Source organism: Nomascus leucogenys, chromosome 6 (genome assembly GCF_006542625.1).
Source record: "Nomascus leucogenys isolate Asia chromosome 6, Asia_NLE_v1, whole genome shotgun sequence".
NCBI classification, from domain to species: Eukaryota; Metazoa; Chordata; class Mammalia; order Primates; family Hylobatidae; genus Nomascus; species Nomascus leucogenys.
Genome location: NC_044386.1, coordinates 49,148,029 through 49,166,367, shown reverse-complemented (window position 1 = coordinate 49,166,367; position 18,339 = coordinate 49,148,029). Strand labels below are relative to the sequence as shown.

At 46.3% G+C, this 18,339-nt stretch overlaps 1 protein-coding gene across 6 annotated transcripts in view; it reads right to left on the bottom strand.

The window, feature by feature from the left end:
* MYO5C (myosin VC) overlaps window positions 1-18,339 on the bottom strand; it is a 104,265-nt gene that overhangs the window by 38,962 nt on the left and 46,964 nt on the right. For 5 of the 6 annotated variants that reach the window (XM_030814076.1, XM_030814079.1, XM_030814080.1 and 2 more), the window contains 9 exons: window positions 17,982-18,068; window positions 17,381-17,492; window positions 16,465-16,676; window positions 14,177-14,342; window positions 11,803-11,949; window positions 9,570-9,734; window positions 7,766-7,859; window positions 5,064-5,127; window positions 2,020-2,200 (listed from right to left, as the gene is read on the bottom strand). In XM_030814076.1, coding sequence (XP_030669936.1) covers window positions 2,020-2,200; window positions 5,064-5,127; window positions 7,766-7,859; window positions 9,570-9,734; window positions 11,803-11,949; window positions 14,177-14,342; window positions 16,465-16,676; window positions 17,381-17,492; window positions 17,982-18,068 — 1,228 coding nt within the window. The remainder of the gene's footprint in view (window positions 1-2,019; window positions 2,201-5,063; window positions 5,128-7,765; window positions 7,860-9,569; window positions 9,735-11,802; window positions 11,950-14,176; window positions 14,343-16,464; window positions 16,677-17,380; window positions 17,493-17,981; window positions 18,069-18,339) is intronic. The other variant, XM_030814078.1, reaches the window with a different exon arrangement.

Below are 18,339 nucleotides of genomic sequence, written 5' to 3'. Positions count from 1 at the left end.
AGCCTGGGTGACAAGAGCAAAACTCTGTCTCAAAAAAACCCCAAAAAACAAAAAACAAAAACCCAGAGTAATTTTTTTTTTTTTTGAGATGGAGTCTTGCTCTGTCACTCAGGCCGGAGTTCAGTGGTGCAATCTCGGCTCACTGCAACCTCCATCTCCCAGGTTCAAGCAATTCTCCTGCCTCAGCCTCCCGAGTAGCTGGGACTACAGGTGCGTGCCACCTCGCCCAGCTAATTTTTTTTTTTTTTTTTGTATTTCTAGTAGAGACGGGATTTCACCATGTTAACTAGGATGGTCTCGATCTCCTGACCTCATGATCTGCCCGCCTCGGTCTCCCAAAGTGCTGGGATTATAGGCCTGAGCCACCACGCCCAGCCCAGAGTAATCTTAATAGATCACATTGGAGAGTGACCCAGTCTTAGCTACCAAAGAGGAAGTGAGTGACACCTACTGGTATCTCTCTGCAAGCTCAGTCTCACAGTTTCCTACATGTAAAAGACAGACCTCAGACCTCAGCCAGAGGGCAGGACTCCCACAGGCTGACTGACATCAGGCTCATGCGGCTGCTAAGAGTGAAGCAGTCACAGAAATGAAAGTGACCCTTCCTGATCATGTGGTCTGACATCCTACATTTAAACAATAGGGGACGGGGCCCAGAGAAGACAGACACTTCAGCTGTGGAATTCAGTGGCCACCCGGATGCAATTCCAAAATCTCTTCTAAACCACACATGGCTAGTTCATGACAATTACAGAGAATATTAACGTAATCCTACAAATACTCTACCAATATGAATTTCACATATTTAGTAGAAGCTTAAAAGCTTTCCAACTTAATGATGAAATGTCTTACGTTTAAGAACATAGGTACACTCAGGTTTAAGTTTTCTGGCAGGGAAACAATTCACTTAAGCCTTGATTGTCCAAGCATGGATCATTACTTCATCCATTCATTCATTTTTTTCTGAAGAGCTTTTTATTAAATTGCCCAGGAATATTTATATATTTTTAATGATAAATACAGGTAACAATATTTTTTTTTTTTTTTTTTTTGAGACAGAGTCTCGCCCTGTTGCCCAGGCTGGAGTACAGTGGCGCGATCTCGGCTCACTGCAACCTCCGCCTCCCAGGTTCAAGCAATTCTCCTGCCTCAGCCTCCTGAGTAGCTGGGATTACAGGCGCCCGCCACCGCGCCCAGCTAATTTTTGTATTTTTAGTAGAGACAGGGTTTCACCATGTTGGTCAGGCTGGTCTCGAACCCCTGACCTCGTGATCCACCTGCCTCGGCCTCCCAAAGTGCTGGGATTGAGCCACCGCGCCTGGCAGGTAATAATATTTTTATGTATGATTACACAGTTTTAAAAATTCTATGTGATTTTTCCTTCTCAGCTTTATAAAAATTTACTTAAAAATTTCTACCATTAATTGACAATTTATAGCTCTATTGATGTTATAATTTATGAATATAATGTGGAATAATTCAAGCTGATTAACATGTTATCACCTCAAATACTTGTCATTTTTTGTGGTGAGAACATTTAAGATTCACTCACAGCAATTTTGAATGTACAATACGCTCTTATTAACTACATTCACCACATTGTGCATTGGATAATTGTTTTTGTAAATTTTCTAGTAACAGTTTAAATGAAAGATTTTGATAATAAGGTAACTTAACTTTAATGCAGGTGTTTATAGATTTATAGTGATGGATTATATAATAAGGATTCACCTCAATTTACAGTCTAATTTGGGAGTATTCTCTACATCAACATATTTAAATAACTTTACACAAACGTAATTTCAAAAAAATTAGAAAGTTGACTTTTAAAATATGGAATGCAATGATTGCTAAATCAAAGGCAGCCTGGAGGTTCACAGTTGGAAGGACTGAAGGAATCAGGCTCCAGTTGCCTGTGGCCTTTACACAGATGCTTTCAGCTGTCTAATCTGTGGGAACTCGGAATTGCAATCAAATGACTTAACCAGAGGGCAGGGCTGAGCGTGAGGGCGGCTCTACCTTGACCTGCGTGCTCAGGCGGACCACTTCCGCCTTCAAGCTATCAGAAGTGACGTGCTCCTCCTCCACCAGGTGTTGGAGTTGCATCTTCTCATCCTTGAGAGCTTTAATTTCTTCTTTCAAAGACTGAATCTGCTTCTCATAGTCTTGTGTTTTCAGTTCAAAACTTTTTTCGAGAAGCCTAGGCAGCAAAAGAAGAAAATAATTTAGAGCTGAGCATGGTGGCTCAAACCTGTAATCCCAGCACTTTGGGAGGCCAAGGCAGGAGGATCCCTTGAGCCCAGGAGTTCGAGACCAGCCTGGGCAACAATAGAGATCCCCGTCTCCACTAAAAATACAAAAATTAGCCAGGTGTGGTGGCGCACGCCTGTAGTCCCAGCTACCCAGGAGGCTGAGGTAGATGAATTGCTTGAGCCCAGGAGGTCCAGGCTGCAGTGAGCTGAGATCGTGCCACTGCACTTCAACCTGGGTGACAGAGCGAGACCCTCCCCACAACACCCCCCACCCCCTAAAAAAGAAGAAAATAATTTAGAATTGTCTCTATGGTCTTTACTTTGAATTAGAATACATCATTTTGAAAACAAGAGGAGACAAGTTAATTAGAACCTACTGTGACAGTTCCAGCAGGTAATGGCCTTATTTTTAGCAAACTGTTTCCTCTTCCCTTAGGTTAAAGGCAACTTCTTACACCTCCTGATCTGAAAGTGTGGCTTTACAGTGATCACACACAGGGGACACTGGCTAGGGAGGCTGAACTTAAAAGACACACTGGGTGTTGAGGCACTGTATTCCCAACCCCCGGATTCCATGCAGTCCCCTTCAGCAAGTACCTTGGCATGCTCTGCTAAGTCCTGGCTCCTTCCTCGTTCCAAGCATCCTGCTGGGGGTTTGTTGATCCTAAACAATAGAGCGATCTGCTATGTCCAGGGGTCTAGCCCTTCAAAAATTCTAGAATAAATGGAGGCAAATCCATGTGCCCAAAAGTGCATGTAAATCCAACTGCTCTAGAAGGTTGCTCAATTAAAAATTTGATGATTAACTAAGAAAACAATTGAAAAGAGATACATAACCTAGACAAGCCCAAAACAGCCCACAGGGGCCCTGAAGCAGTGCCAGGAGCTTTATGAGTTTATTAAATCATTCTACCTGCTGAGCTGTCATGTCAGTTCCTTTTATAACTTGCTTTTACAGCACAAAGGGAAAAACTCTGAGAAAGAGAGCCACATTCCTAATAAATTCGTTTGATTTCTTTTTTATAGATTTTTTTTTTTGAGATGGAGTTTTGCTCTTTTACCCAGGCTGGAGTGAAGTGGCATGATCTCAGCTCACTGCAACCTCCGCCCCCCGGGTTCAAGGGATTCTCCTGCCTCAGCCTCCCAAGTAGCTGGGATTATAAGGTGCCCATCACCATGCCCAGCTAATGTTTGTATTTTTAGTAGAGATGGGGTTTTGCCATGTTGGCCAGACTGGTCTCAAACTCCTGACCTCAGGTGATCCGCCCGCCTTGGCCTCCCAAAGTGCTGGGATTACAGGCGTGAGCCAGTACGCCTGGCCCAGAAGTCTTATGTAAAATGAATTAGACCCACGGCCTGAGCTGGTCAGGAGGGTGCCCACAGACTGCAGGCCTCTTGGAGCCTCCTGAGAATTGTGACAGGGGCCAGGAATTCCCCACTTGGCTGACCAGGGACTAAACCAAGCTACAGGTGAGTGCTAACAAGGAGGCAGAACACGGGCCTAGAGAGGGTGAAGAGTTTTACTCCTTTCACTGGCCTGCCTTGCCCTGACCCAGTTAGGATTGCAAACAGCCCAAAATGACCTGCCCTCAGCCTGGCTCTCCAAGCCCCCTGCTTGAAATGATCGCTCCCAGGTGGTCCCTGCACGTGGACAGATGCCGAGAGCCGGGCTCTTCTCCTCACATTAAAAACTCATTGACAATTACATTTTTCTAGGTAAATGAGTTAATTAGACATATTTAAAAACTGATGGAGGATCATGAAACACTTCATATATTTGTTAACTCCTGGGGCGATTCTGTGATATTCCCTCCTCTCTTTAGAATCCTGCTTCCTCACCCAGACCCAGGCTGTCCTGCTCACTGCATGGGGAAGTTTTGTATCCTACTACCACAGGCAGCCCTGAGCTTCCTAGCCCCCAAAAGAGATGTGCCAGGAATGTTCCATCTCTTTCCAGGACCCTGCCATGCACCCCAACTTTGAGATCTAAAAACCTTTGACTCCTTAAGAGAAGAGAAGCCCAGATTAGAGTCCTTGGAGGTTAGCAAAGGGTTTGCTATTGAGATAGGAAAGGTGGGCTGGTACAGTACAAGGTCAGGCACCTGCATTAATTTCTGTGAGGTGCATTACTTACCTTATCTTTTGGGATAAAAGACAAACTAACAAGTATAATAGGTGGGGAAGGAAGGGAGGGAGGTTTATTTCTTAGGCAAGAATCTTAATTCTCAGATTTGGTGGAAGTTGAAGGTGGTGCCAGTCTCTGAATTTTGCACTGTCTTAGCAATAAAGCAAAAAAAAAGAAAAGAAAGAAAGAGAAAAGAAAGAAAAGAAGGAGAGGAAGGGAAGGAAGGGAAGGAAGGAAGGAAGGAAGGGAAAGAAAAAGAAAGAAAGAAAGGAAGGAAGGAAAGAAAGGAGAGAAAGAAGGAAAGAGAGAAAGGAAAAGAAAAAGAAAGAAAAGAAAGGAAAGAAAGGAGAGAAAGAAGGAAAGAGAGAAAGGAAAAGAAAGAAAGAAAGAAAGAAAGAAAGAAAGAGAAAGAAAGAAAGAAGAAAGAAAAGAGAAAGAAATTAATTCCTGGTGGTACACTGTAGCCACCCAGCAGAAAAGCTTTATGGACTACTCTAGAATGTGTTCAGTATCTGATAGTACACATTGTGAAACTTAGCTCTCATAAATCTCTAATCTCACTTCCTAAAAACAGTCACACCCCACTTTCTTGTATCTGTGTCTGCTATATGCAAACTGAGATGGAAAATATAAAACAGCACAGACAGAAGAAAGAAAGTAGCTTTAAGGCAAACTAGATTCCATACATTCTTTGCCGTTCTTCCTTTTGTACATCATCAAAGAGCTGTTTGGTGAGGTTGTCCATTTTTTCTGTAAAAAGAGAATGCTTTTTGAGATATGTCTGCCAAATCAATGCCTTGATTGTTTCATGTTATGTTTAAGAAAGTAAGAATGTCAGGACAATCACGTGATGTTTATTATTAACAGGACTTACAATGAGAGTATAGCTCATTTTTTATAAACAAGAAATACAGATGAGGGGGTTTCAAAATAATAATTCTCACAAATTTGTCAGGTTGGAATTATCAATAGTTTCATTTATAGTACTTTTATTGGTCTGTTATTTATTAAAATAGATATATTGGCTTTGAGACAATGAATATTATTAAAAATAAATAGAAACGCTTTGGGAAGAAAATGGTTCATTTGTGACAAGGTTTCTCAGTCTTGGCACTATTGCTACTTTGGGCTGGATAATTCTTTGCTGTGGAGAGGGGGCTGTCCCATGCATTGCAGGATTTTGAACACCATCCCTGGCTTCTACCCTCTAGAAGCCAGTAGCACCTCTGCTCCAGTTGTGACAACCCAAATTGTTTCCCGACATTGGCAAATGTCTGGGGGTGAGGTGGCAGCAAAGCTGAGAACCACTCATCTGTGATAACCAAGAAAATAATCAAGTGTCTGTCTTTATCTGGGAAAGAAGAAGTACAAAAAAGGCAGCTGTTAACACTGAAATACAAGAGTCGCAAACACAAAGTCTGTAGGCCGAGGGGCAGGACGTTCCATGGCTATGACAACCCCACATTCCCAACACACCCATATGCCACAGGGGCCATCACAATGGGAGAACGGCAGTGCAGCCCCTCAAACGGTGATGTCTCTATTTGCACTGAGCTGACATCTCATCCTTGAGCTCTACCTCACCTCTGAGCCCCGCCCCAGAAGGAGTCCTCGGGGTGCAGTGTCAACAGCAATTCTCCAAATCACTTTTTTTTTTTTAAGCCAACGGTTTAATAGTTTGTCTAACGTAGTGCCAAATGTTTCTGAATCAAAATGACTGCTTCAGAATGTTGTAAGGCAGCCAGGAAATACTGGGGAAAATGCTCAAGCTTTAATTTAGAAGCAACATGTTTGATATAACTTCAATTTTCAATTAACCAAAAGCATTGGCTTTAATTCTGGTGGTTACCACCTTAGGCCATTTGCAGATGGGCTAAAGAAGCTGCTCTAATGTGATTTACTTCTCAGGAGGAACGGGATTATGTCCATGTTGTTAGAATCTCAAAAAGGGGAGACACATTTGATAGCATCCCTGGGTCTTAGGTCACAAGCATAGGTAAAGGTTGGTGCTATTCACAAAACACTGTTTGCCATGCCGGGGGAGGGGCACAGGATAAACAGTTTATAAATATTACATTGAAAGTTTTCATGGACTTTTTGGAAGAGGATGTAAAATTACTCACACAAACATGACATGGTCTCAGAAACATAATTTTCAGGTTATATTCCTGAGAATTTAAATGCCCTTGTGGGAAATTCTATTTGAAATTAGGGGGGAAAACCCCAAAACAACCACCCAAGAGGAGTGTGCTGTAATAAAAAGCATGGAGATGAGGAAACCCTTTCCTAACTCAGGTTCAAGGTTTACTCCCGGACCTCTGACTTGCTCCTGTTCATCTCTGACATTCAGATGGCTTCTGTGCCCACATCATCAGCCCTACAGAGACAGGGTGGAGGGCACGCAGCACCTGGAACGGGAGGGCACGGCCTGCTCCTCGTCAGCGCCTGCACAGCCTTTCCTGCCCCACTGCCCTGGTGTCAGGCTGTTTATTCCCTCTTCACCAACATTCGCTCCTCCCACTCTCCGCCCTGAACTCCCAGGGCTCTGCGCTCCTCTGGGTCCCATCATATCCACCATTTGCCGGGCTGGAGGTGTGTGTAGAATCCCCAGGCCTGAACCCTTGTGTTCCTGCTGCCCCCACGCTGGAGCTCAAGGAAGAGATCCCCAGGCAAGATCACTGAGAGTGGTGATTTAAACTGTCTGGTCAGGGACCACCAGAGGCTCTGTTGCCTGTTGCCTTTTCTGGGATATAGCAAGTACTGTCAAGTTGAATTTGAGCTGAAAAGCAAAGCGTAGCTAGGCTAAGCGTAGCTCTTCCACACCCCTAAAGGAAGTGATACCTACTGGTTCCAGGGTCTGCCCTTCATTCAGGGCAGGACAGTAGCAGAGGACATGGGTGTCACTTAGGCTAAGTAACTCTGACAGATCTGAATTTTTTCTGCAAATCTTTGATGAGCACCAAACATGACCGCAGCATTACTCTGACTATATATCAGGATTACCATAAAGGTTTTCTAAAATTACAGATACCTGAACCACCTCTGACACCACCACACACCCATGCGCACACACAGACACACACACCCATTTCCTGATGCAAAAGCTCTGGGCTCATGGTCCGACCGTCTGTACTTGGCAAAGGGCCCAGGAGGTTCTGAGGCACAGAGAGGAAATGCTGTGCTGTCTGACAAAAGATGGAAATAAAACAGACGAATCTGTAGGGCAAAGTTACCACGATTTAAATATGGCTATTCCTTGTGAGCAAAAATTGTCTCACTAAACTAAGTGTACATCAGAGACCCCTGGTTCTAAAACTGGTTAACCCCAGTATTGTTTACTGAGTGACTAAATCAGTGAATGTCTGGATTTGTGCCCCCCGAGCTTTACCTTTCAACTCTTCAGTCTTCTCTTGAAGCTTCAGCTGTATTTGTTCTTTCTGTATTTCCAGTTCTGAATTACGCTTCTGAAGCTTTGCCAATTTCTAGCAGAGGAAAGGGGGAAAAGCAAACTTTTTTGAAAACCTCACTTCAAGTTGTCACCATTGCCTTTCTTGGCAAAAAGATGTATATTCTTAAATTAGTTTATTTTTTCTCAGCTCCTGTCCACAGATAACAGTTAGCACCAGCCCACTGTAAGATGCTGCCATTAGTTTCACATGCAAGAGCTCAACATGACTTCAAAGGTGACATTATTCCCGACCTGGCCCGCAATGACTGAAACAAGGAGAAAGGACACATCCAAGGGCTTCTCAATGTCAAGGACATACCTCTTCCTTTTGCAGAGCTTCTCAATAGCCAGGGGACTTTATATATCAAATATGCTATGATTATGCAGTTGATGGCGTAAAGGGGATTCACACTTTGCAACTGTTCTGACTCAGGAAGGAAGTGTGAGCACAGCAGGATTCCTATCATTTCAACTTCTCCTGGTAAAGTGTCTGCTGGGCTGGCAGCAGGCCCCGTGGTGCTGACTGATGGTGATTGGCAGCTGGCGATGCCCACGGCAGCAGTGTTGGTGCACCCAGCACCGGGTCATGGGGAGGGCAAAGGGATGTCTTCTGGGCCTCCAAGCCCCCCACCCTGGGTGCTAGGACTTTGAAAATGCAGCAGAGGCCAGGCACGGTGGCTCACAGCTATAATCCCTGCACTTTGGGAGGCCAAGTGGGGGTGGATCAATGGAGGTCAGGAGTTTGAGACCAGCTTGGCCAACATGATGAAACCCCACCTCTACCAAAAATACAAAAAATTAGCCAGGCATCGTGGCGCATGCCTGTAATCCCAGCTACTCGGGAGGCTGAGGAAGGAGAACTGCTTGAACCCGGGAGGTGGAGGTTGCAGTGAGCCGAGATCGCGCCACTGCACTCCAGCCTGGATGACAGAGCAAGACTCCATCTAAAAAAAAAAAAAAATGCAGCAGAGTGGATGGTAATAAAGATCACCTTCTTAGAACACACTAGCTCACACTTTTGCAGGAACTCACCATAGGCATTTGGCTAAATTATTTCATCTGACCATTTTATTCTCACAACAATTCTGTCAATCTCTTTTTGTTATTCTCATTTTATATAGGAGGAAACTAAAATTCATTATGGTAGGCATTTGGCTAAAGTATTTCATCTGATGATTTTATTCTCATGAAAATTCTGTCAGTCCTTTTTTGTTATTCTTATTTTTTTATATGAGGAAACTAAAATTCAGAGAGGGTAAGGGACTTTAGCCAAGGCTGCCCAGCCAGACAAAGGCAAGATTTGAATCTAGGGCAAGTGGTTTTTATGCTGACTGCTCTTTTCACTACACCAGAGATGAAAACCCTACCCTAGCTTTGCATCGCTGTTCAGGGGAAGACATTTCCAGGGCATAGACCCTAAGGACAAGTGATAGACCAAGGTCATCCTGGAAGAAAGGGAAGCAGCCAGCCAGGGCTTTTTGGGCCTGTCATCATTTTGCAAAACTTGAAAGAAAGAGAAAAAACCTATGTTGCATTTCTCTCATTATTAACCTCCTCCCTTCCCCTAGACTCTAATCCTCTGATCTCGCTTTTCCTAAAAGGTAGGCTCCCTTTGGTAATGGAAGTTGATAGCAAAATCTGATTTGCTCTGCAGAAATCCACTTCATAGGAAAAGCCTGCAGCATTCATCTTTTCCACACAGAGTCCGCGTATTTCCATCCCTTCTCACACGCCTGCAGCTGACCTCTTCCACAGCATCCCTGTATCTCTTCCCCTTCTCCTCGTAATTTCGCCTGTGAGTGGCTGCTCTTTCTAGTTCTGCTTCCAGCTTCTGAATCTTTTCCATATCCCCAGCTCGAAGAGCAGCCAGGCTGGTCAGCTTCTCCACCAGCCCATGGTTTTCTTTGTTCTAGAGAAAAGAAAATTCAGATGTTTAGAGGTTTATCCAAACAAAGATGCTGTTCCATTTAATTCTCATAGCCTTTGACACAGCATCCAAATTTGAGAGGTTGCTTTACGCTGATCACACTTATCACTGCACTGACATTTGTTAGCATCTTCTTTGTGGCGAAACAATATGGCAGATCTTGCTGGGTACACATTTTCCCAAACTGGTGGCTATTTTAATGTGGGAAGTTTCCAATTGTGGTGAACCAGGACAACCCTAGTGTTATGAACTGTGCCACCCCAAAATTCATTTGTTGAAGTCCTAACCCCTGAATTTAGGAATATCGCTGTTTTGAAGAAAGGGTCTTTAAAGAGGAAATTAAGGTAAAACCAGCCCTCAGGGTGAGCCCTAGTCCAATAAGATTAGCATCCTTAGAAGAAAAGGGGATTAAGACACAGACACAGGCATGGAGGGAAGATCATGTGCAGACAGAGGGAGGTGGCAGCCATCTACAAGCTGAGGAGAGAGGCCTCAGAAGAAACCAACCCTGCCAAAACCTTGATATGGGACCTCCAGCCTCCAAAACTGTAAGACAGTAAATTTCTGTTGTTTAAGCCACCCAGTCAGTGATACTTTGCTATGACAGTCCTAGCAAACTAACACACCTAGGACAGAGCTCAGGCAGCGTCGGGACTCCCACCAGGCATTGCTCCTGGCCGGCCGCGGCTATTTTTAAGTGCTATTCTGCACAAGCTGTGTAGCATGCAGGCTTGTTACACAACAGCACAATGAGGGAAACCCCACCAGACGCCAAGTCTATTTGTTCACCCACTCACCCTTTCATTCAGGACCCCTATGATATAGCTTAAGACTAAGTTTAAAGCTCACCTTAGGAGAGCCTCAGGATTAGTGGAGACAGGCCTGGGAGTGAGTTTTACAGATCTGGACACTGTGTGTTCCATAGCCCTCCCCACCAGCTGAGGGCATATGGATGTTTCTTTTCTTTTCTTTTTTTTTTTTGTTTGTTTTTTGAGATGGAGTCTCGCTCTCTGTTGCCCAGGCTGGAGTGCAGTGGTGCTATCTCAGCTCACTGCAAGCTCCGCCTCCCGGGTTCACGCCATTCTCCTGCCTCGGCCTCCTGAGTAGTTGGGACTACAGGCGCCCGCCACCATGCCCAGCTAATTTCTTATATTTTTAGTAGAGACGGGGTTTCACCATGTTAGCCAGGATGGTCTTGATCTCCTGACCTCATGATCCACCTGCCTCAGCCTCCCAAAGTGCTGGGATTACAGGCGTGAGCCACCGCGCCCAGCTGGATGTTTCTTTTCTTTCGTTTTCTCTGAGATGGAGTTTTGCTCTTGTTGCCCAGGCTGGAGTGCAGTGGCGCCATCTTGGCTTACCGCAACCTCTGCCTCCTGGGTTCAAGCGATTCTCTTGCGTCAGCCTCCAGAGTAGCTGGGATTACAGGCATGCATCACCATGCCCGGCTAATTTTGTATTTTTAGTAGAGACAGGATTTTGCAATGTTGGTCAGGCTGGTCTCGAAGTCCCAACTCAGGTGATCCACCCCACACGGCCTCCCAAAGTGCTGGGATTACAGGTGTGAGCCACCATGCCCGGCCTTGGATGTTTCTTTTCACACCAGTGGGAATGATATGGGGAATCTTCCCAAACTAGGCAGGGCTGCAGCTAGACCCTAAGGTACCTGTGGGAAAATTAGAAATGGCAGCTCCTCCGAGCTGATGTCATCTCAATGCAGCACGCTTGGCATGCGGACAGCATCTTTGAGCGAATTAGGAGGTACCTTTGCCTCAAGGCCACACAGCTTCACACAGGGACACCTGCCTTGGCAAGTGGAGCCAGGCTGGATCTCAGCCCCTCTGAGGTAGGCACACTTGTGCAGTATACAACCTACACCACCATAGCAACCCTTTACAGTATACTTCTGTTTCCTAGCTCAGGTGGTCCACGTAAACTGAACCTCCTAACATGGGTGTAAATTTTAACAACACAGCTAAGGAACTGCTCCAGAACAAACTACAGCCATGTAAGAAAAAGTAAATGTAAAAGACGGACTATGAGCACCTACCTGATCTTCCAGCTTTTTCTGCAAACGCTGGACCCTGTAAGTAAGCTGAATATTAAGCACGAATCGTCGGATACTCTGGAATCTGCGTCTGGCCAGCCACGCCCGTGCGTATTTCTGCAGGATCACAGCCTTGTGTTCCTCCAGCATCTTTAAAACAAGATTTTGTGAAACATAAACTGGATCCCAACTGCTTCTCTAACCAACTCCTCCAACACTGGAAGATGCAACTACTACAATGTAGAAAATGAGTTTCTTCTTGTCAACCTGCAGAGCCATATTACACCTAGACTTTTCAAACAATAACCAAATCCTACCTGTAGCAGCTGTGTATGAATAGACACCCTCATTCTAGAACCCCCTGTCTCCAGGAAGGTCTTTATGCGGAAAAACAGTCTTACTATTGTTGGTAAAAAATGGTATGATAAACCTGTGTCCCAAGAAATTGGTCTCTGCCATAATTTTCTTTTTTCTTTTTCTTTTTTTTTTTTGGAGAGACTAGTTATTTCAAAAAGATACTTGTCATATTCCGCATCAAAACAGTTGCACTAGGGCTGTGCCTATGGCTCACACCGTAATCCCAGTGCTTTGGGAGGCCCAGGAGGGAAGATCGCTTGAGGCCAGGAGTTCAAGACCAGCCTAGGCAACATAGCAATACCTCATTTCTACAAAAAAATTTAAAAAATTAGCCAGGTGTGGTGGCACGTACCTGTAGTCCTAGCTACTCAGGAGGCTGAGGCATGAGGATCCCTTTAGCCCAGGAGCTCAAGACCAGCCTTGGCAACATAGAGACTCATTCTCTACAAAAAAAAAAAAAAAAAAAAGAAAAAAAAGAAAAATTAGCTGGGCATGGTGGCTCACGCCTGTGGTCCCAGCTACTCAGGAGGCCGAGATGGGAGGATTGCTTGAACTTGGGAGGCTGAGGCTGCAGTGAGCCATGATTGTGCCACTGCACTCTAGCCTGGGCAGCTGAGTGAGACCTTGTTTCAAAAATAAATAAATAAATAAATAAATAAATAAATAAATAAATTTTTTAAAAAAGGTGATTCCAGGAGTTAGCCAGAACGAAACCCCCCAAAATATACTGTTCAGGTTTTCAGCTTTAAAGTATCTTTGGACAACTTTATTTTTTCATCAGAAGTGACCAAATTAAGATTGTGAAATCTCTGAGACCAAACTTTTGTCCTATCTCAACCCCTTTCCCATCCACTCACAGGATGGATCACGCACCCCTTATGTTGAAGTGAACACTTACTGCTCTCCTGCCTCCTTGAAAGAAAGAAAATTATTTTTTTGCCATATGAAACTCATCTCATCACCCTTTTTTGAGTCTGACGATGCTGCCTCTAAAAGAGCCATCTCATTGTGCTTTGTATTAGTCAGTACTGGAGAAATCTTGAATAGCTTATGTAGAAAACTTGTTCAATTTTATATTACTTTGAATTTGTTTCTTTGGAGTTGGACACCCTGGACATCCCATCTGGCTGTGAGAGCTCTCTACAGTCTGTGGGGTAGCAGTGTGCTAATCTTTTTTTTTTTTTGAGACGGAGTCTCGCTCTGTCGCCCAGGCTGGAGTGCAGTGGCGCAATCTCGGCTCACTGCAAGCTCCGCCTCCCGGGTTCACGCCATTCTCCTGCCTCAGCCTCCTGAGTAGCTGGGACTACAGGTGCCCGCCACCACACCCGGCTAATGTTTTGTATTTTTAGTAGAGACGGGGTTTCATTGTGTTAGCCAGGATGGTCTCGATCCCCTGACCTCGTGATCCCCTCGCCTCGGCCTCCCAAAGTGCTGGGATTACAGGTGTGAGCCACCGCGCCCAGCCAGTGTGCTGGTCTTTTAAAGTTTCTCTCCCCAACCCAGTCACTGCTTTAGGTGAGGTCTGTTAGGTGTACATCCTGTCTGTTAGGTGCACATTATTGGCTTAAAATGTACTTTCCTTTGGTGTGGTCTCTTTGGGGCCAACTGGGAGAAAGAGAAACCAACAGTGCAACTGGTGTGTGTGTGTGTGTGTGTGTGTGTGTGTGTGTGTGTGTGTGTGTATGAGAGACAGGGCCAACAGTGCAACTGGTGTGTGTGTGTCTGTGTGTGTGAGACACGGTCTCTCTCTGTCGCCCACGCAGGCTGGAGTGTACTGGCATGATCATAGCTCACTGCAGCCTCAAACTCCTGGGCTCAAGGAACCCTCTCATTTCAGCTGCCTGAGTAGTTGGGACTACAGGCATGAGCCACAGCACCTGGAAGAATCTCCTTTCTGGCTTGGCTGAGACTTTGTACAAAGTGAGGTTGCCCATAGTGGAGTCTTTCCCTGGGCCCTGTTTTGTTCTCAGTAAGGAAGGCCCGTACACCCTCCCTTCCTCTAGACAGAGGTTGGCCTTACCTTTCGATACCTCCTCCTTGCCAGGAATCCTCGGGTGTAGGCCTGCATGGTGATGGTGGCCACGTGAATCAGCTGATACAGGCTGCGAACAAGATACCCACGGCAGTGCTTCTGAATGATTATGGCTGCCCAGGCTTCTTTTAAGGCCACTGCAGTAATAGCTTTCCTTGGTTAACAAGGATGAAGAGTGAGTCTGTTATCCATAGAGCATCAACTTCCATAACAGAGGTTCACGCTTGACTAGCATGTGTTTATAAGGAATGTTCAAATATTTTGCACCTCTCCACATTAAACTCTGTGGGTGGTTTATTCTAATGCCTACTTGAGGCCAGTCCCCAGTTCCCTGTCCTTGAGGAACCACATGGGAACTTTCACCCTTCTTTTCATTCAGGCCAGTCGATTCACCTCCTCTCAGGTACCCACAGAGACCATGATGAGACTGTGCACTGGCTCTGCACTTGCTCATTCATGTACTATTTACATATCCCCCAAGGCTGCTTTCATGACACAGCAGCAGGACTGCAAGCCCCCAATGCCTTAAATAGTTATCATCTGGTCCTTTACAGAAAAAGGTTGCTGCCCCTGTCTAAATGACTAGAGGTGAAGATAATGTCCTTACCTTTAGAGTTTACAACCTCATGTACAGAAAAACTAACAAATGGCCAAGAAAGAGGAAAAATAAAATACCACCTAACTAGATCTATAAGTGAGAGGGGAAAAAAACAGTTATTCTGCTTGGGGAAAGCGGATATATGAGCCAGCCCCCAATGCAGTAGGATGTCTGTACACACTGAAGGCTGGAAAAGGCTTTCAGGATGAGGGACCAGCATGAGTAAAGGCATAGAGGCTCTGCAGTGCCTGAAATACTCAGAAAAGGAGTTTGTTTGGAATCACTAGAATAAGATGGATGAAGAAAATTAGACATCAATGAGGTTAGAAAAATAGATGTGCACCGTTTATTATTTTAAAAACATATTTGTTGAATACCTTCTATGACAGCCACCATGCTAGGTCTGGGTATGAATGACCAGACAAGTGTGGCCCCTGCCCTCATGGAGCTTCCATTCTTATGAATGCACCCAGGCTTATGGAGGGCTTTGAATATTACGTCAGAGACTGAATGCTATTCTGTAGGAAACACAGGCCTCAAAGGCAGGTGCAGGGCAGTGGCTCAATCAGGCTCTGATGTAGGAAGATGGGAAGGAGGTGGGAGGTGGAGCACGGTGCCATCAGAGTGCAAGGCAGGTGATGCCGTGAGCCTAAACTGGGGGCAGGAGTGGGATGGAATGAATGGGATAAGCAAGAGGCTAGCAGGGCAGGATGATCAGGCCCTGGTGAGCCCCAAATGGGAAGGGAGCATGGCCTTGGCGGGGAAGATAACTGTGGTTTCCTTCCCCAAAGACTGCTGTTATCAACTGGGCCAGCCCAGCCATGTGATCCATGCCACACCATGCTGGTCATGCAGAGAAGGCCAGATGCTGCCACAGTTCAGCCTCCAGCTCAGGAAGAAGTCAGGCTTACAGACGCAGCCTGACCCTAAACCCCGGCCTTCTCAAGCACCCTCACAGCATCCCAAGGAAGGGGCAGGGCAGGCAGAGAGAAACACAAAGTTTATCTAGGGGCACTCTGGTCTCGTGCTTTCCAGCAGGTACACCAAAGCCCTGGAAGTCCCGGAATGACCGTGGTCCTTCAGTGGGCTGGCAGGGTCGTGTGGACTCTGAGGACTCCTCAAGGCAGGTGGGATCAGCGCAGCTGGTGGACCGCCCCCCTCTCAGCCCTTGGCTTGGCTGAGGCTGCTGTGGTCTTCCTGCTCAGGGGTTCTGCGATTGGTTTGCTGCCAGGCCTTGCCAGGGACCCCCTCTGCCATGGTGCACCCCACCTGTTGCTGGCAGGCTGGTCGCTGCCTATTCTTGACATCTGTCCTTTCGATCTTCACTCGGGCCTTGCTGGTCTTAGGCATTTTCAGTTCCCACAGGAAAGGGGCCCCGGGCCTCTCCCTGAGCTTCCGGAACCCTGACTCTCCTTAGTAACACTCTCACCAGGGCTTCCTCCCTGCAGGGCCCTGGGTGTCGGCTCGCCACACAGACGGCAGGCAGAGCCAGCACTACCTGCCCCTGAGAGACGGACCTTTCTTGCCCTAATGCTCATGACCACAAAGGGGACCCATGCACGTCTGCACCCTGGGTCACAGGAGAAAAGTCCCTTGTCCTTGATGGGTCCTCCCGCCCCCGGAGATGATCAGCACAGAAAGACCCACCTTCCACATGTGTTCCTTGATTCCAACATACCTCACAGTTTGCTGACCCCGGAAGTACTGCTGGATTATCAGGGCGGCTCGTCTCTCTCGGAGGAATTTTTTCCTCTGGAGCCAGCCACGAATGTGCTTTTGTATCATAACACAACTCTGCCTCAGTTTATCCAATCGAAGTTTCTCTAAATAAGCCACTTGTCCTGCTCTGAAGAAAATTTTGGTTTTACCAAACTGGTACTGGTTAGAATCCTGGAAGAGAAAAATGATATAGTTAGAATTAAAATCTGTCAGATTTTCTATAGTACATTATTTGGAAAAGACCTTTAGGGATTCAAAGGTGCCAGAAATACTGTGATTTTGACATTTAAGGCAGAAAAACTCACATGATGATCTAGAAATGTATACTTTGAGTTGTTTGTTTAAAATTACCCTGAAGGAAGAAATGGGACTTAGCCACTGTCTCGTGGTCTCCACATTGGAGTAGAAGAAACTGGGGAAGTTTGGTTTTCTGTCTCCATTTTGGGTTCTCTTCACCATCCCCTTTGCTGGACCTTGTAACTCCCCATCTCTTTCCCATCACAACTCATCGCTGCAGCAATGGTGTCAATCTACACTGGGCACCGTGCCTGGAGCCCACTGGCTTGGCGACAACCCCAGTTGACCATATCCTATAAGCCCGGTCCACAGAGGACTGGGTTAGATCGTGGGAGAGCAAAGCAGGACATGAGGACACTGGGGAGGCCAGGGTTCGGACGTGGGTCCCTAACGGGGACTCATGGCCCAGTAGAGCTCTGCTACAGTCCCTTCAGCAGACAAATGCTCGGGGCACATTTTCTTTCCTCTCAGGTGTTCATGATTACAGTCCGGAGCATCTGAGACAACGATGAAACAGCATGTTTGGGAGATGTGCTTCCAGGAAGGAGACCATGATCCCCGGAGGTGGGGAAACTGACCTGGATGAGTCTGTGTAAAACCGCCTTGCACACCTCCTTTTTATCGCTGAAGGAAAGCTCTTGCTTGGTCATGAGAATGCCGTAGCGACTGTAGAACTCGATGTATGTCCACCTGGAAAATCAAACGGGATCAAAGCCAGGAGTGTCAGGGAAGCACGCTGTGTCTGGGAACTCCACTGCCTTACCTGCCACTGTTGTCATAGGGCGAGGGTGGTGGAATCTGTCCTGAGGATAAAGGCACTGACCTTTGATACCCTGCCTGCCTGGGACACTACCAAGACCACCCTGAGAACACCGGTCTGCCCCAGCAGTTGTGCTCTTTCTCCCATTCAGCGTCTTCCCTAGCACACCAGGGAGGCAGTGGGGCCACCACCAGCAGCCGAGATGCCGTGATGGGGCGAGGAGATGGTGGTGGCCTCCTTCCCCCATAAAGCCTATTTCTCACCCTCTTCTGGACTTCCACAGGGCAGTGGGAAAATCTTGGGGGCACTTGACAGAAGCCAAAAGTATGTGACAAAAATCATGGCAGCCATGTCCTTGGTTCTCAGCATAGCTCTGATGTCAGGTACTTTTCCCTCCAAGACAAGGACAGACAACATACCTGGAAGGGTAGCTCTGTGCACTAATGCGAATCGTTTCTAAAACGCCACAGGCTCGCAGCTGCTGAACAATTCTTTTGGAGTCAAATCTTTAAAAAGACAATGTTATTATGTGTTAAGGCATCGTAATTGTTCAACATGCCCATAAACAGGCACAGCAGACCTGCCTGGACTGTGACCCTATGCCAGGTACCCAGTGGATACTTAATAAGTTTCTGTTGCATGACCAAGAAAAATAGCACCTCTGCAAAACAGTCCAGAAAGGTGCAGTGGGATATAGAGAAAGGAGCAGCTGACTCTGACGGAGGTGGCAGGGGGAAGGCCTTGGGGGAACCCGCCTTTGAGTTGAGCTTCAAATGA